The sequence below is a fragment of the Xiphophorus maculatus genome, chromosome 16, assembly GCF_002775205.1.
Source record: "Xiphophorus maculatus strain JP 163 A chromosome 16, X_maculatus-5.0-male, whole genome shotgun sequence".
In the NCBI taxonomy this organism is placed as follows: Eukaryota; Metazoa; Chordata; class Actinopteri; order Cyprinodontiformes; family Poeciliidae; genus Xiphophorus; species Xiphophorus maculatus.
Genome location: NC_036458.1, coordinates 3,546,925 through 3,564,430, shown reverse-complemented (window position 1 = coordinate 3,564,430; position 17,506 = coordinate 3,546,925). Strand labels below are relative to the sequence as shown.

Sequence of the window (17,506 nt, the reverse complement as noted above, 5' to 3'; positions counted from 1 at the left end):
AGGAAAAAATATCTGCAACAATGAAATTCATTCTATGGGCATTCAATTCAGCAAAATGGGCTTCCTGAACACATCAGCAGCATTTTATGATTTAAACCTGATTTCATTTTCCTGCCTAAATAACTGGAATAATTAGCAACAACAAAAAAACAATTGCTAAAGCCAACAACAATATTGACCTTATTCAACTCAATATAAACAATAGTACATTATAAATGTACCTGATTTTAAAAACTATTGATTTAAGTGTATAATACGTTTAGTCAGTATATATATTTTTTTGTTTATAGAAAGTTATGAACTTAAATAATAAAAATAAAGGGAGCCCCAGCCAATTATTCAGTTGTGATGCACATTACATGGACACACTTTTCAGTTGGTCCACAATTCTGCTTTAAAGTGTTTTATTGCTTTCATGTAATATTTTAATGCTTTGAACTCACTAATAAATGGTTTTTGTCATTTCAGAAAATAAAACTCATCATTTCCAATTCAATCAAAAAACAACCCAGAGTCCAAATGATTTCCATTTATAAACATTTATTTTGTGAAACCGAGTGAAATTAGAATCGCAGCTTCTGGAAGAACCACTTGTTCTTGCCCGTCTTGTACCTGGAAACGGAAAGAAAAGACAAATTTAGCAAGAAGCCAACATGTTAATGTTGGAAACTAATAATTACTTGATGAAAGTGTCCTGACCTCTCCTCAAACTTGACCTTGGCCTCCCGCCTGGCTTTGCGTTTGAGAGCAGGATCCCTGAAGACGTCCTTGTTGACGACGGTTTTGTCCAGAGGAATATCCACCGAGTATCTGAGGGCGAAGAGGAAACGAGTTCAACTGCAGCAGAGACGTTTTAACAGGAAAGATGGAAACATTTTCTGTTCACCTCTTCCACAAAGAAATGGAAAAAAACAGCAAAATAAAACAAAAACATTTGAAATGACCAGATACTTTTTCACAACAGAGGAGAACGGCTGCAACTAATGATTATTTTAGCAATCAATTGGTAATTCTGACAATCATTTGATTATTCTGACAGCTAGTCGATTATTCTGGTGATTAATTCTGACGATCAGATTTTTAAAAAATGACATCCTGTAATTTTTTCCATTTAACCACTGAAAACCTTTTGTTTTTAAATATTAGAAATGCATCTAAACCAAACATTTCAATTCCCATATTAAATAAAACAAACATTTTATCACCTAAAACACAGTAACAGCGTCTCCTTCACTAAATGTGAAGATAAAATTGAAACTTGAGGAGTTTTGGCTAAAACATATTTACAGATAAAAACGTTTTAGTCTTAAATGCAACATGTATGTTTTATTTTTTGTACAGAGGCCTTTTTTTAAGGTCTGTATACTCTTGTTAAAGATTAATTGATTACTAAATTATTTGACAATCATTTCAATAATCGATTGATCACAATTAATCGTTTCAACCCTAAAAAGGAGGAAAACAAATCAGAGTATTAATCATGAGCTGATTTGCTCTTTGGGTGGAAAGTTTGGTGCATAAATGAACCAGAAATGTTTTTAATCATCAACAGAAACAGAGTCCAATTGGAGACGCACCAATCAGGAAGCAGTTCTGACTTCAACAGACAAGGAAGGAGTTAAAAATTACTCCACAATGTACACTGTAAAAGCTTCTATCTTTTATTTTTATGAAAACAAATAAATAGGACTGCAGATGGTGTAAAGTCGTGGTTAAGATGAATTTAATGAACTGGAGAAAGAAACAGTTGAGTTTCTGACCTGGTGGGCATGAGGTGGTTGTAGTTGAAAACTTTGACAAAAGCCTTGATCTTGGATCTCTTGGCGATCTTCTTCTTGCCCATGGTGGTGGTCACCTTCCGGGGGTAGCGGTCGATGCCGGCGACCAGAGCGTGGCTGTAGGGGCGGTCGGTGGTGCCGTCGTCAATATTCTGCCAAGAGAACAACAACAGACCATTTACTGTCAAATAAACATTTAGTTTACCTCCTAAAGCATCTGGTTAAACATGAGACATTAACCCTCCAGGTCTGTCATCAGTGTCAGATGGGATTTTCTTTTTATTTGATGAAATTATCTGAATTGGGTCGTTTAGACAGAAAAAGTTGGATATGGGCCACATAAGGGAAAAAACAAACATTGGATTTGGGTCACATTTGATTGAAAGTCCCGATAATGATCCAAATACTTTGTGCAGAGAAAATAAGACGCCTAGAATAATTTACAGGACTGTTAAAGATACATTTCATACTAGAATATTCTTCTAAAAACAAAAAGTCAATTTGGTTTGATTTGTAAAATGTATAAAATCAGCAGCTCAATTTTGAACCACAGATCATTTGTTGACATTAAGAATAAATTGTCTTTTTTAATGTAATTGTTGATTAAAGCCATGAAATGTGAAAATTGTTGATTCACTTGCTGTTTATTCATTCATTCATATCCACACAATCAAATACACTTTTTAACTAAACTAGCATTTCAGCCATATTTCTCTACTCTTCTTAATCATGTTACCTTGTAAAGATGAAAACTATGAACCCAGTCTCTACATTTTGTATAAATATGATTTTTTCCTTTGCTGCAGGACAGTTTAAATCCAGGAAACATCAGTTTGTACCTTGACGATAACAGCTTTGCGCCCGGCGTAGCGTCCAGCCAGGACCATCACCACCTTCCCCGGCTTCATAAACTTGCCCATTCCTGTCATAAAGAAGTAAATCTGTTAAAATCGAGGCAGACGTAACTCAGAATAATCTTGAATTTCTTATCGCCTTGCTGTTGCTCCCGGACAGCCAGGCTAGTTAGCATTCAGCTAACTGTAAGCTATCAAACAAGCGTGTTTATATGTGTAATATTCACTCTCTTAAGCATTTTGGATGTTTCTAAAGTTAGGTGAGCTGCTTGACAAAGAACACATCCACATAAAATCAGAATACGTTAAAAAATAATTATACAATCCGCCACTAATAGTAAGGTGCAGCTTTAGCCCCAAGTAGGCTGCCATGTTGGAAAGTGCGCTGGGGAAGAGATCCCACCGCAGCAAAACAGCTAATTTTCATCTTTAATCAAACATAAACTCACTAAATATCAGGTCGAGTTTGACACTACGGAGGGTAATCTGTGATATACGGTGATAAAGAGAACAGATTAACCCAGATTAAACCCGATGGATGTGGATTATTTTGAGGAAAAATTCACTCACTGATGCTTCTCTACGGCCGCCGCTAACAGGAAAAGGAAGTCCAGAGGGCAAACGTGAAGTACGTCACTTCCTAAATCATTTTATTTTGGAAATATTGGGATTATCTTTTAGAAAAAATACATATATATTATTAAACATCTAAATGTAAAATGTAAATACTATTTTTACATTTCAAATATAAATGTTTAAAATTTGAACATTTTAAAGTACAGACTTTAAATAAGTACGAACTTCTTACGGATTTAGGAGGAATTTAAAGGTACAACCTTCTTTCTTTTAAATTTGATTTAATAATATTGTACATATTATATACTTACTTAATATTCTGCATTCCTCAACAACATGGAAGCAGATCGTGGAAAAAGACAGCCAAATTTTAAAAAGAAAACAATAAAATAAAATATATTAACAATGTTGCATCGCAAAGTAAAACACGTGACTGAAATATAAAATTTGAAGATTGGGATACTTTATTGTGTACACATTAATACAGAATGCATAGATAGGTAGAAAGATAGATAGATGAGGGAATGTGGCGCCCCCTGGAGGCTGCAGACGAAAGAAACGAAGATTAAAAAAAGAAACTTCTTTTACTTGGTTTATTATTATTTTACAACTGCAGGTTTACATTAAATATAATAAAACCAAAAATAACAATTCATATGTTCCCATACACCATCTTCAATTAAATAAATATAGAATTAATTGTTTTCAATGATGCTCCCAGGTTGAACTGCTACAGTTAAAGCAGCCACTTTAAGTGTTTAAAGCAATTCATCTAATAAATAAACATCTAAACATAACAACAAAAATAAAAAGTGTGCAGTAAGTATACCCAAACCACAACTGAAGTTTGGAAAAGTGCTCTACAGCTGAAGGTTTGACACAAACACATGAACAAAATAAACAACTAATACAAACTAACGTCAGTTTAATAGCATCTACAGTTCATACATTCAGGTTTTACGGACAGGATTTGCTGTTCATGGAAAATAAAATAAAATCTGGAATAAAAATGATCATCAGCAGCAGCTCAGTCAGAACTGAAACACAGGAACACATTCGGTGGTTCATTTGACCAAAAAGCTGCACGATAACAGCAACGCCACCCACACATACACACAGAGAGCTTTTATTTTGGTGATTTTTGCTACACAGAAGCTTCCTGTTTGCGTAACAGCATCCAGAGTTATAAACAAGAACTAGAGAGTTTATCAGGAATGTTTCTGCTGCTACATACACTGCAAAAACACAAAATCTTACCAACTATTTTGGTCTAGTTTCTAGAGAAAATATCTCAGTAAACTCAAAATAAGACAAAACATGTAGCTTTTCAGCAAGATATAGAAGCTTGGCAGAGTCAATAATTCCTTAGTGTTGATGAAAAAGTGCTGGTTCTAGAGGTAGATTATTTCATTTATAACATGACATGTTTCCATATTATAGGAAATAATCTACTAGTACGATTTCATCAATATCGATAAGTTTTTTACTTTAGCTCTGTTCAAAAATACTGTAAGATTTAGTGTTTTTGCAGTGCATGTCTCCTCAGGATGTTTGCTGCATAGGTTAGAGCGCCATCAGGTCCAGCAGAGGAAGAAGCTGATGAGCAAAGGTCACAAAGATGTTGGCGTTAGGCTGAAGGTTAAAGGTGAGGTCATCGCAGGTGACTCTACACTGCAAAAACACTAAATCTTAAGTATTTTTCTCTATTTTCTGAGTACACTTAAAATAAGACAAAATTAACTCACAAGCAACTTTTCAGCAAGATATAGGAGCTTGTTTTCAGTAAATAATGCTTGAATATTAAAAAGTACACATTTCCATGGCAACAAGATATTTCTTCCCATGTTAAAAGTGAAGCAATGATTTTTATCAACATTCAGTAATTACTGACTTAAAACAAGCTGGTATTTCTTGCTGAAATGTTACCTGTGAGTTAGTTTTGTCTTATTTCAAACATAATAAGACATTTGAAACAGAAACCAAACAGAAACACTTGGTAATACTTTGTGTTTTTGCAGCGTAAGGCATGTTTAGAGGAGAAACACATTCATGCACATGTAAACAACCTGTAACGGGTTAGAGTACACTGCAAAATTCTTAGTACACTTGAAATAAGACAAAACTAATTTTTCAGCAAGATGTAGAAATTTCTTAGTACGTAGTTCTTGAATATTGATAAAAAGTACTAGTTTCCATGGCAACAAGACATTTTTCTCTACGTTATAAGTGAGATAATCTGCCAGTGAGTTATTTCTATCAATATTTGATAATAACTGACTTAAAATAAGTTGGTATTTCTTGTGATTTAGTTTTGTCTTATTTTAAACATAAAGAGACATTTTGAACAGAAACTCTTGGTCAGACTTTGTGTTTTTGCAGTGAACGGCGCCGCGGAGAGCCTCGTCAGAAGGCGTCCTTGATGTTCTTGAGCTGCCGCACGGCCAGGTCCACCGGCAGGTTGAAGCGCAGGTGGCTGATGCGGCCCAGGATGCGCAGGGCGCCCTCAAAGCCCGTCTGGGCCATGTAGCTCCAGCTCTGGTAGTGCGGCTGGATCAGAGTGGACGACTTGCAGAGCAGGTTGATCCAGGAAACCAGCCGCTGCTCGTTCAGCGCCATGCACACCAGCGCTTTGAGCTCCGAGTCCGGCCCGCGCTTGTAGCGGCCGTGCTCCTTCAGCACCGAGTGGACGGCCCACAGCAGCGAGTGTTTGGGCGTCACCGTCCCCGGGCCGCCGCCCACCTTCAGGCTGAAGGACTGCGACAGCTTTCGGGCCGGCGATTCCACGAACGCCTTCCCGTTTTTGGACTCATAGTACGTGACGAAGAGTTCCCAGGGGTGCATGGCGAGCGGGGCGGGGCGGTAGGGCAGCAGGCAGGAGATGGGCGCCAGCACCAGGCTCATGGTCTGCGAGGGGCAGAACAGGCCGTGGGCCAGCAGGTCCTTCAGCGCCACCGCCAGCTCCTTCCTCACCGCCGTCGTCAGCTCGTCCCGGGCGCCCAGCGCCGCCGCCGCCCCGCCGCTGTAGCTCACCACGTGCTCCACGGAGGGATGGCGCCGCGAGCCCAGGACCCGGACCTTCTCCACGGCCGCCTCCAGGCGCTGCAGCAGGGGGCCGTAGTCCCGGCCCGGACAGTCCTGGGGCCAAAGGTTCTGGGGGACGTGGCCGGCCGAGCAGCCGAACTGACTGGCAGCAAAGATCTGCAGCACGGCCAGAGCCTTCTGGATGAGCTGCAGGCCCGTGTCCCGCATCCGCTCGGCCTGGACCGGGTCCACTGTGGGGGGCAGAAACACAGGGACAGGCAGCTTAATGAAACCAGCAGAGAACTGGGACTCTGCTGGTTTCACCTACTATAATTTAAGAGTTAAGATATTAACTGTAATTTAAGATGTTTGACAGATATATATATAGATATATATGGATTTATTAGCGGCTAGTTAGCGTAGTCCTGGATAAAAACAAAACAAGACAAAACAAATGACTACATGGAATATCCTGGATTAAAACGTCCTGCCCCAACAAAATGTAAGTCCTGTGATTAACCTATTTAAGGAAAAATGATTCTCTTTTTTTGTGAATTTAATACATTTTAAGACTCTCTGGTTGTCTGTAATAAGCTGACCTTTCTTCTTCATCCCTGCAGCTCTGCCGTTGGCTCCAACTGCTTTCGGCTGCTGACTCTGCCCTCCATCTGACAAAAGAGGGTTCCCCACCTCATCTTTAAATAAGAAAAGGCAAAAATATGATTAAAAAGAGACAATCTAACAAGAATAAAACCCAGAATGAACACGTGTGTGTCCTGCGTACCCTGTATGAAGTTAATGAACATCTCCAGGTCCCTGATCTGGGTCTTCAGCTGCTCCACCAGCTGCTCCTTCACTCGGGCCGGGTTCACGATCTGAGCGATGGCGGCGTCCACCCGCTGTCTCAGCTCCTCCGGGGACAAGTTCCCGATGTCCTCGTTCAGATTCACGTCCAGCTTCTTTATCAACTCGTCGATGATGACCTGGAAACAGAAACAGGCTGAAGGTAAAAGCTGAAACAAAACATGAAAATCACTTCGGGAGAATTTCCATCAAGGTCATGGAACCAAATAAACTAAAACCAGGGCGCTACATCAATTCTAATATTATTTTTGGTTTTTTAAAGATTTAATTTTTGAAACATCTGGATTTCAGCTTCCATAGTTCGGACTCATGTCAGCACAGCCAAGGCAGCCATCTTGTTTGACAGCTTCTACTTATATGAACTTTGAATCCAGGTCAATATTAGGAAAAGATGGGCAGGGTAAGAAAAACTGCACTCAAGTAAGAGTAATACTACTGCAACAGATTTTTACACAAGAGTAAAAAATGTCTGGGAAAAAATCTAATTATCTACTGAGTAGCTGATCAAATTATTTAAAAATGACATCATCAGTTGGACCACAATATTAAACTAAATGGAAATTTGTGGATTTTAGGGACCAAAATGACGATAATTCATAAAGGTAACAAAAAGTAACAAAATCAGGCAAAATAAATTTGTTCCAAATCAGTTTCTTTCAATATAAAAATTATGAAACTTTAACAAGAAGGTGTGTGTCTGGTGAATTTTTGGTTAAAACATGTTTGTTTTTCACTCACTGGGTAGAAAATCCAGAAATTTAGAGTAGCAGTATTTCATAATAAAATTACTCAAGTAAAAATAAAAAGTACAGTGCAGTAAAAATACTCCTAAAATTAAATGTTTACATTTTTGTAAAATAGTCCTATTAAACCATTTTGGTAATAACAGACATGTAATTAACATTTAATAGAGAAACTGAAAACACAAAACTAATAAAAATGTGTTTAAAAAAAAGCAAGAAAAGCTGGAAGTAGAGACCGTTGCTGTGTGTTTTTCTTCCCGTCTGATTATTATCAATAATAATAATTAGCATCACAAAAAAATATATTTTTTGGGGAAAAAAAAACTGGAAACTGAAGGAATTTGGAGAAACTTGCCGTCCTTTCACAACAGATTTGGACACCTCTAAATGAATTATTTTCAATTAATTTAGAAGCTGGGATCACTGCTCCAATCAAACAAACAACGGTAAAGAAACCTCACCCAGTTCCTGTCATCTCAACATTTCCTGATCTAAAAAAAATTATTGTCGATTCTCATCAAACTAATCAGAGAATTCCAGAAGCTGTTTATCCGTGACTTCCTTGAATGCGACACTGAGGTAGGTAAACACGGAAAGTGGCGTTGCTTCTGGGAAAGCCAAACGACAAGCTCATATTTGTCTAAATATAACTTCAACTCTGCACAAGATTTCTCATTGGTAGGAGAGCAAATAAGGGATAATAGTTATCAATTAATGAGTTAATCTAAAGTTGATTGATCTTATTGACTAAAGATTAACCAATAAGTGGCCATTTTCTCTTTCCATAACAAAAAAGGGTTAAATGTTTCAGAACATACAGAATTAAAACAATCCCATCTAATGTTAACATTATTTTGTATTAAATACTGACTGAGTAAATAGAAAATGTGTGTTTTTCTCACATTAATCTTTGGCATATTCATAAAATATAAAAACAAGGACCAATTGGGTTGTTAAATGAAGAATCAAGTATGTGAGAATTACGGGCATTGTAGAAAAAAAAAGTTCAAAAGTCAAAAAGTTATGAGAAAAAAGTCTGAAATTTTGAGATCAATCTCAAAAATTTTGTACAAAAAAGTTGAAAATTTCCGAGTTTGAAAAGTCAAAAATTTGCAAGAAAATTTTGTAGAAAAAATGTAGAAATGTCTGACAGCTGAAACTCAGAAATGCCCAAGTTTTTGCCAAGTAGGACAGTTTCTCTTTACGGCTCTGGGACCATTTTTGTGTCTGTATCTAAGGCTCCTTCAGGATGACCAGCGGCGCCCTCTGCTGGATGGCGGACAAACTACAACACTAAAGAAGATCTAAGTAGATGTTGTCAGTTGATGATTGGAACTCATTTTAGTCTAATAAGCCACTAATCAAAAATTAGTTGATTGGTTAATTAATTGTTTGCATCTCTAGTCTGAATGTTTTAGATGTGAGCATGTTGGACTTTATATGCCTGATGTTTAAAAGTGGAAGTACAACCTGTGGATTTTATGACGTGACACATGAAGCGTGACGCATGTTTGCATTTCCACACCTTCTGCCTCTCCATGACGACGGACTGTGGCAGCGAGTCGTAGCTGCCCTCCTGATAGGCGAAGCGCTCCAGATCGTCCAGCTGCGTCTTCAGCTGGACGATGAGATCCTTTTGTTTTTCCCTCTGCGCCTCCAGTCGCTCCCGCTTCTCCCTCTCGCTCTGACAGGACACACACAAACACACACCCATTATAAATCAACCACACACACGCCTCTCAGGAGCTGCTTTTGGCGCAATGTTTACACGAGATCTACTCACCAGATCTTCCTGCAAATGAAGCATGTGACAAAAGAAATAAAAGAGGCTTTTAAATGAAACACAACGAGCTGAAAATTCCCATCAGCAGGAAAAGCAGCGGGAACAAAGCGGCTGTTTTTAAAGCAGATAGTGATCTGCTGCTGCAGGAGGTTTCAACAAGGCAACATTTCCACCACAGATCTGGAAATACGATGGTAATTATGCATCTGTTTTAGCAGGAAAAAACACTTGCAACCACATAAAGCATAATTTAAAGTTTGCATTAAGGATAGAAGCACCAATCAATCTGATGTTGACATATTCCCAAAAACTAAAATGAGCAGGATAAAAAGCACCGTCAGTTCTGAATGCAAATGTGTGGCATAAGACTTTTTGTCTAAAATATTGTCTCTAAGCTTTATGTTTTCTACTAAACAAAAAATTGCACCCTAATGTATACTTTGAAAGTAAAAGTGGTTTAAGTTCTTAGCTTTTCCCAGGAAAAACAGATTTTTTGTCTGAGCTTAGTTCTGTGCAAGATATGAAACACAAACAAAGATATTTTTTGGACTTAACAAAAACAGAAACATTTGGTGTAGTATTAATTTATTTTGTTTTACTAACAAGGTTACAACTTTTCAAAGTCAGAAATTTCCTTTTTTTGAAAAAGACGACAAAAATTTCTGATATTAATTTCAAATTTTTTTTTCAAATGTATTCCAGTTTTTTTTCTAGAGTTCTGAGATTAATCTAAAAATGTCAACGTTTTCATAGCAATCTTTTTATATTTTTAAAACTCAAAAATATTCTAATTTTGTCAAGAAAATGTATTATATGAAGCTGATTTTTTTTCTAGCAATTTATTTGACTTTTCAAACTTCGAAATTTCCAAGTATTTTTTTTTAATTCTGAGATTAATTTCAAAATCTCAGAGTCCCCTCCACCGCCTTTTTGTTCAAATTTTCATTTAGAGATATTTATTGGCTTGAACACATATTATATATTAAATGCTTCCTTTTCTGTTAAATATATTGTTTGTGTTTATCTTCCCTCTGATAAGCCTAACCACGCCAGAAACAATACTCTTATATTATTAAACCATTAAATGTATTTCTGAACCATAATTAGCTGGAAGTCTCACCGAGTTCTCCAGCTGCTTGGCGTCCTGGGCTCGGCAGCCCACGACGTGCGGGCAGCCCCGGAAAGCGAACTCCTCCAGCTCGGCCAGCATCCTCTCCTTCTCCTCGCTCTGAGCGTGAACTATCTGCTTCAGTCGGAACTGAACCTGCGCGAAGTGCGACGTTAGCGCTAAAAGAGACGAATTCAACAAGTCCTGCTCCTCTTCCAGCTTCATCAGCCGGGCGGCCATCTCCTCATCGGTGGCCGACGACGAGCCTCTCTGCCTCGGCCGGCCGCCGCTCTCCTCCTCGGGGCTGGCCACGGCGCCCACCGGTGCCCATCGCTCCCCGGCGCTGGCGAACACAGTCTCGCTATCCGAAGCCGACAGCTCCTCCGTGGACATTCTGGACGGTGCAGATCACTTCAGAGTTTCCCTCACCCACCGCCGGTTTGTCGACAACGTATTCCCGGTGGTTATTTTATAAAAACTGCGCAAAAATTAAGAGGATCATCGCCAGAGAAACAGGTGCGTCGCCATCTTGGAAAAGATGATTCATACGTAAACAGAGAAAAACGAAAGTTAGCTTCAACAAACAATGACGCACCGCAAGTGGAGGGGATTTACCTTCAAAATAAAAGCATTTCAGGAAAAACTCGCAAAGTCAGCATTTAGACAGACGTTACTTTTTAAAGTTAGCGTGATAAACTACACATTTTTATCAAATAATTGTAAGCGTATATTTTTGTTATAACACACACAGTACAAGTTACTCTTTGGACCTTCCACAATAACTCCTGATAATTTTGACTAAAAGGCTTAAAAACGAGCAAATGTTTTAAAATGTATCTCTAATAAAATTGGAGAATAACTTATTGCATTGAATTTTCACAACAGAATGACATTAAAAGAACCAGCACTTTCTTAGGGATGTAATGTTTTATATTATATTTCAAAAATCTTAGTTTACAGGTTGTCTTTTTTTGTTGTTTGTTTTCAACAGGTTCTATATTTTTCGGCCTCTGAGGAAGTTTTACTTAGCTGGAGGGGATCTTTCTCTTTGGACTTTAAAATTTGCAGAAACCCTGCTCTAATATAAGCAATGGCATCATCATCATCATCATCTGGGCTTTCCCACGACTTATTAGTCTATTTAAACTCATATTACCATCAGATTTTATTACATAAAATAAAATTAAATTAAGAGTATGTCTCCAAATTAAAAGATCCTTCATATTTTACATATAATATTTATGCAATGACAGTAAAATGCCATAACGTCCTTGAGAGTTTCCCTTACTTTTAGGTTGACGTTGCATTACATTCACCTTTCTTTCTCTTTTACGTCGCTTACAGTGCGCAGGTTTGTAAAGCTGCTCTTTTACTCAGAGTTCACAGGAAGCAGAGTTGATTCTGGAATTTCCAAAATAAAATTTTTAAATACTTTTTTTCCTCCTATTTGTAGGGAATGTAAATTCTAACCGGTATTGTTACATTTATATTTAGAAATACGAGGTGGTTTGCTTACTGGTGCAGTCTTCTGCAACAAGTATGGAAGACAAAATGTGCCAAGATGTAGTTTTTTTTAAAAACGTATTTTATTTATTTAACATAAAACTGGTATGCACGCACTGCATTTTCCCTCAATTATAACGGTTTAATTGGTCTTCAGTTGCAAATTGACACTAATATTTAGGTTTTACATTGAAGACTAAATTACTTCATATTTACCAAGTGTGCTGCAATTTTTGTGACCCTATGCAGGTTTGTAGGTTGGTCAGTAGGTCCTTGGAATGATTTTGTAGAATTCAAGATCAATGTGAATTTGTGTCAGTGCAATTTTCACTGACATAAAGACTTGATATGGGATGTACAAAATAAAATACATAATGTAAGCTATTTTTTATCCGCTTGTTTTTGCTTTTACTTTTTTCTTAATTTATTGCATTCCCTTAGGGTATTTTTTAATTTAATTTGAAAACATAGATTGATTTTCATTGAGCAGCAGACTTGTGGGAACCCAAACTAAGATAAATCTTCGCTAAAAAAACATGAACAAAAAATCTTACAGACAATAAACCCAAGAACATTGCATTTGATTTTATTTATTTTTTATTTTAACCATGCAAATTTTTTAAATCCTAGTCATGTATCATATCAAAAATGTTTTACAAATCCCATTTAGACAAAAATCAGATGTTAATATCTTGTATTATTAACATGCTGTATTTTTAGTTTATTGTAATTATTGCAAATAAAAGTGAAAAAATAAAAAATAGCTTTAATAATTCTAATTAAAATACATTTATTTGTTTTTAGATGTTCAGGCCCCTGAATAAAATAAACCTGAGATTTTGGTCCCAATTGCAAACATATTGTCTATGTAGCTTACCTACCATCAACACCCACCAAAATAGCAGAACGGCTTGGAAATAGCTGTTTATTTTAATAAACAAAATGAATTAAGAGGGTTAAAAAAACAAAATGGTTTTCTTAAACACTAGAAAGGCCTAAGGTAGTCCTTTGTGACATATACCTATTCAGTCTGGAGATAGTCCAACTGGCCTGAAGGATTTAAGCTATCATCCTATTAGCTGTTTTCAACAGGCGCTTTTGTTCTGTAAATAAGGCCATTACTGGCGCACCCAAGCACAATGAATTCATTATAATATTTTAAATGGAGAATTAGAAATTTTACAGCCAGGTACAGCTGTGAGCAATGACCAGAAGTATTTGTGTCTAAGTCAAGAGGACTGAAATTCCAGCATGAGAAATATACAAAAGAACAACTGCTATTTGGTTAAATGCGTTTTATTCTTGTCATTAAAAACGACACAAAAAATACAAGAAATAAAACAATTCCACACATATTTACACTAGGCACAGTGGGGGGCTGAGTGGCATGTCCTTGTGTGACTGGCATTTCAGCACTCACAGTCCGTCTGCACTGTCAGAACATACCTGGCATTGCCAGGGTATGACCCTGGTGCATTTGCCACATGTGTATTTGTAGCAGTCAACGCATCTCAGAGTCGCATTATTGGTCTTGCATCGATGGTTGACCTGACACTTCGCCCTTTTGCCTGGGCTGGGTGTGGAAGGTTGTTCCCGAAGCAGTTTTTCCTTGTGTGCCTTCTTCTCATTCACATGAAAGTTACCCAACTCTTTAGCAAGTTCAACAAGGAAGTCTACCCGTCTCTCCTTCACCCCAATGCATGCCTGATAAAGCACATGTGCATTCAGTGCTGCCATGTCAATCATGTTGTAGAACACCGCAACTGGCCATCTCCGTGTTCCTGCACGCACGCTGTACTCCCGCACCATTTGGTCCATCACATCCACACCACACTTTGTTTTGTTGTATTCCGTGACCGTGTTTGGCTTCCTTTTGGTGGTATCCTCAGTCTCAACCACGCTGTGCATGCTGCTGAGAATGTAAACGGCCTTCTTCCTTTTGGGCGCATACACCGTCAGCGTGGCACCAGTGGTTGAAAACACCTGAGTGGTGAATGCAGTGCGATCCGTCTGTGAAGCGGATTGAGGAATTTCCCGGCGTCTCTTGTTGACTGTGCCGAGGATAGTGGTTTTCCGGCTAAGCAGTCGTTGTGCAAGTGACAGTGATGTGAAGAAATTGTCCGTGGTTACAGTTCTGCCCTTGTCCATGAACGGTTCCATCAGCCTCATCACTACAGACTCGGACAGTCTCTCCCCGCTGGGACGACTGGGGTCCTTGCCGAGATATGGGAAGACATTGCAGATATACTTTGACTTCAAGTCGCAAGCCACCCAAAACTTGATGCCAAACTTGTCCGGTTTTGTTGCAATGTATTGCAGGAAACAGCAGCGAGTCTTTGATGGATAAAGCTGTGCATCAATATTGATGTGTCGACCAGGGTTGAAGGATGCGATGCAGTTGGTGACAAACGCTCTCCAAACATCGGAGATTGCAGCAAACTTATCGGTCTCCGCTCGCTCTCTGCGTGTAAGCATGTCATCAAAACGTAGGTGTCGCATGATGTTTTGGAAGCGGCATCGGGTCATAGTTGCAATGATCCTTGGGTTGCCCAGGTTTGCTGACCAGCTGTCACATAGTGATGGTACTTTGTTCACCCCCCGCAAGATGACGACGGAAATAAATGCCGTTAGTTCCGGGAGACCCATGAACCAATCCTGCTGCTCCGTGTGACGTGCATGTTGAGTAGTCCATTCTTGAATGCTACGAAGCATGTCAATGGTGATGAAACAGAGGAAGCTCTGAAGGCGACTCCGGATACTTCGTCTGGCCTTAGCGCTTGGCTCTCCATCTGTGGCGTATGGCTCTATAGGAGTGAAATGGAGATGTGTCCCCACTTGCTGTTCACGCCACACTGTGCCATCTTTCGCGGTCTCTGACGGCTCACTCCCCAAACAAGCTCTCTTTTGTGGTGGAGGTGGAGGGAGAGTCTCCTCATCTGCAAGATAAACAATTTCAAATTAACTTTTTGTTTTGTTCTAAATAAGAAATAGTCAGGAAAATATATTAGGTAGGTTGAGAAATCTAACCTGAAGACAGCTCAGAGTCCGAATCCAGTTGAAGGTTGATGTCTTCTCCATCTGAATCCCAAGGGCTGGCACTGCTCTGAATCAGTTCCAATGCCTGCTGAGCGGAGATCCTCTTCTGCATTTTGTTTCTTGTGGACTACAGTGAAGCAGTCCCCTATTTATACTTCACAGCATTTTCCACTCCCACCTTCTGGCCCGACGGTCAATGGCCACATTCACAATTAAAGAAGGGATGCTAATCTCAGTTTTTGTATTCAGGGTCTTTTGACGCTCTATCAGGACTTTCAGGGGGGAGGTCGAAAACCCCGGTAATGACCAGATAAGGGTCGTTTTACATTTCTACCTTTTGGAGCCCAGAGATGGGTCGTCTGACCTGACCTGAAGAACTTTAGCCTGCATCCTATAATCTGGTTTCATCAGGCGCTATTGTTCTGTAAATAAAGCCATTACTGACGCAACAAAGCACAATGAATTCATTATAACCTCCTGAGACCCAGATCTCTTTTGCTTACACTTTTTTCATGTTTTTTTGAGGTGGATCAACACAATTAATTTGGTTAGTTTATTTTTGAACTGTCATTTTATACCCTCTTAGCTTTATTTCAAAGAAAAACATTACTAATTTCTTTTAGAAAAACCTTTGCACATTTCTTGAAACAGATTGTATGTTTTGCAAACTCTATGTACATTTGGCAAAATGACCTGGATAATGCAGCACAACATCATGGATCAGCTGCAAAAGGTCACATCTCTCCAAAAACACTTCATGTATGCTTCGAAACTAAACTGACGAGTTGTAGGTATCATAGATACCCACCCCCAACATGGACTATTCACACTCCCACCTTCTGGCCCGACGGTCAATGGCTACATTCACAATTGAAGAATGGATGCTAATCTCAGTTTTTGTATTCAGGGTCTTTTGACCCTCTATCAGGACTTCAGGGGGGAGGTCGAAAATCCCGGTAATGACCAGATAAGGGTCGTTTTACATTTCTACCTTTTGGAGCCCAGAGATGGTTCGTCTGACCTGACCTGAAGAACTTTAGCCTGCAACGACCACATGTACAATAGAAGAATAGAAGAATGGATGAATGGATGAATGGATGAATGGAGGCTAATTTGAGCCATCAGAGTCATCAGTTTGGACTCAGGGTCTTTTGGCCTGTTTCAGCAAATCTGGGGAGAAATCGAAAACCTAGCACTCCTAGTTCCTAGCTCCTCCGTGGACATTCTGGACGGTGCAGATCACTTCAGAGTTTCCCTCACCCACCGTCGGTTTGTCGACAACGTATTCCCGGTGGTTATTTTATAAAAACTGCGCAAAAATTAAGAGGATCATCGCCAGAGAAACGGGTGCATCGCCATCTTGGAAAAGACGATTCATATGTAAACAGAGAAAAACGAAAGTTAGCTTCAACAAACAATGACGCACCGGAAGTGGAGGGGATTTACTTTCAAAATAAAAGCATTTCAGAAAAACCCGCAAAGTCAGCATTTAGACAGACATTACTTTTTAAAGTTAGCGTGATAAACTACACATTTTTATCAAATAATTGTAAGCGTATATTTTTGGTCATAACACACACAGTACAAGTTACTCTTTGGACCTTCCACAATAACGCCTGATAATTTTGACTAAAAGGCTTAAAAACGAACAAATGTTTTAAAATGTATCTCTAATAAAAATGGAGAATAACTTATTGCATTGAATTTTCACAACAGAATGACATTAAAAGAACCAGCACTTAGGGATGTAATGTTTTATATTATATTTCAGAAATATAAGTTTGCAGGTTGTCTTTATTTTGTTTGTTTTCAACAGGTTCTATATTTTTCGGCCTCTGAGGAAGTTTTACTTAGCTGGAGGGGATCTTTCTCTTTGGACTTTAAAATTGGCAGAAACCCTGCTCTAATATAAGCAATGGCATCATCATCATCATCTGGGCTGTCCCACGACTTATTAGTCTATTTAAACTCATATTACCATCAGATTTTATTACATACAATAAAATTAAATTAAGAGTATGTCTCCAAATTAAAAGATCCTTCATATTTTACATATAATATTTATGCAATGACAGTAAAATGCCATAACGTCCTTGAGAGTTTCCCTTACTTTTAGGTTGACGTTGCATTACATTCACCTTTCTTTCTCTTTTACGTCGCTTACAGTGCGCAGGTTTGTAAAGCTGCTCTTTTACTCAGAGTTCACAGGAAGCAGAGTTGATTCTGGAATTTCCAAAATA

The 17,506-nt window shown here is 38.6% G+C and overlaps 3 protein-coding genes across 4 annotated transcripts; all 3 read right to left on the bottom strand.

The window, feature by feature from the left end:
* Positions 1-520: 520 nt before the first annotated feature.
* On the bottom strand, positions 521-2,700 carry rpl27 (ribosomal protein L27). The gene is made up of 4 exons (XM_023348570.1): positions 2,618-2,700; positions 1,761-1,930; positions 700-810; positions 521-612 (listed from the first exon to the last, which is right to left on the bottom strand). The coding sequence occupies exons 1-4, from the start codon at positions 2,696-2,698 to the stop codon at positions 564-566; spliced, it is 411 nt and encodes a 136-aa protein (XP_023204338.1). The 5' UTR covers positions 2,699-2,700; the 3' UTR covers positions 521-563.
* A 2,261-nt stretch (positions 2,701-4,961) lies between these two features.
* Positions 4,962-11,270, bottom strand: rundc1 (RUN domain containing 1). Of its 2 annotated transcripts, XM_023348464.1 has the most exons (6): positions 10,740-11,270; positions 9,620-9,628; positions 9,362-9,520; positions 7,014-7,212; positions 6,829-6,924; positions 4,962-6,480 (listed from the first exon to the last, which is right to left on the bottom strand). In XM_023348464.1, exons 1-6 carry the CDS (start codon positions 11,118-11,120, stop codon positions 5,612-5,614), a joined length of 1,713 nt encoding a protein of 570 aa, XP_023204232.1. In that variant the 5' UTR covers positions 11,121-11,270; the 3' UTR covers positions 4,962-5,611. The 2 variants fall into 2 exon arrangements, with proteins under 2 accessions (XP_023204232.1, XP_023204233.1); XM_023348465.1 differs by lacking the exon at positions 9,620-9,628.
* Positions 11,271-13,510: 2,240 nt separating this feature from the next.
* LOC111611567 lies at positions 13,511-15,810 on the bottom strand. Its single transcript, XM_023348500.1, has 2 exons — positions 15,258-15,810; positions 13,511-15,166 (listed from the first exon to the last, which is right to left on the bottom strand). The coding sequence occupies exons 1-2, from the start codon at positions 15,376-15,378 to the stop codon at positions 13,647-13,649; spliced, it is 1,641 nt and encodes a 546-aa protein (XP_023204268.1). The 5' UTR covers positions 15,379-15,810; the 3' UTR covers positions 13,511-13,646.
* Between the last annotated feature and the right edge of the window lie 1,696 nt (positions 15,811-17,506).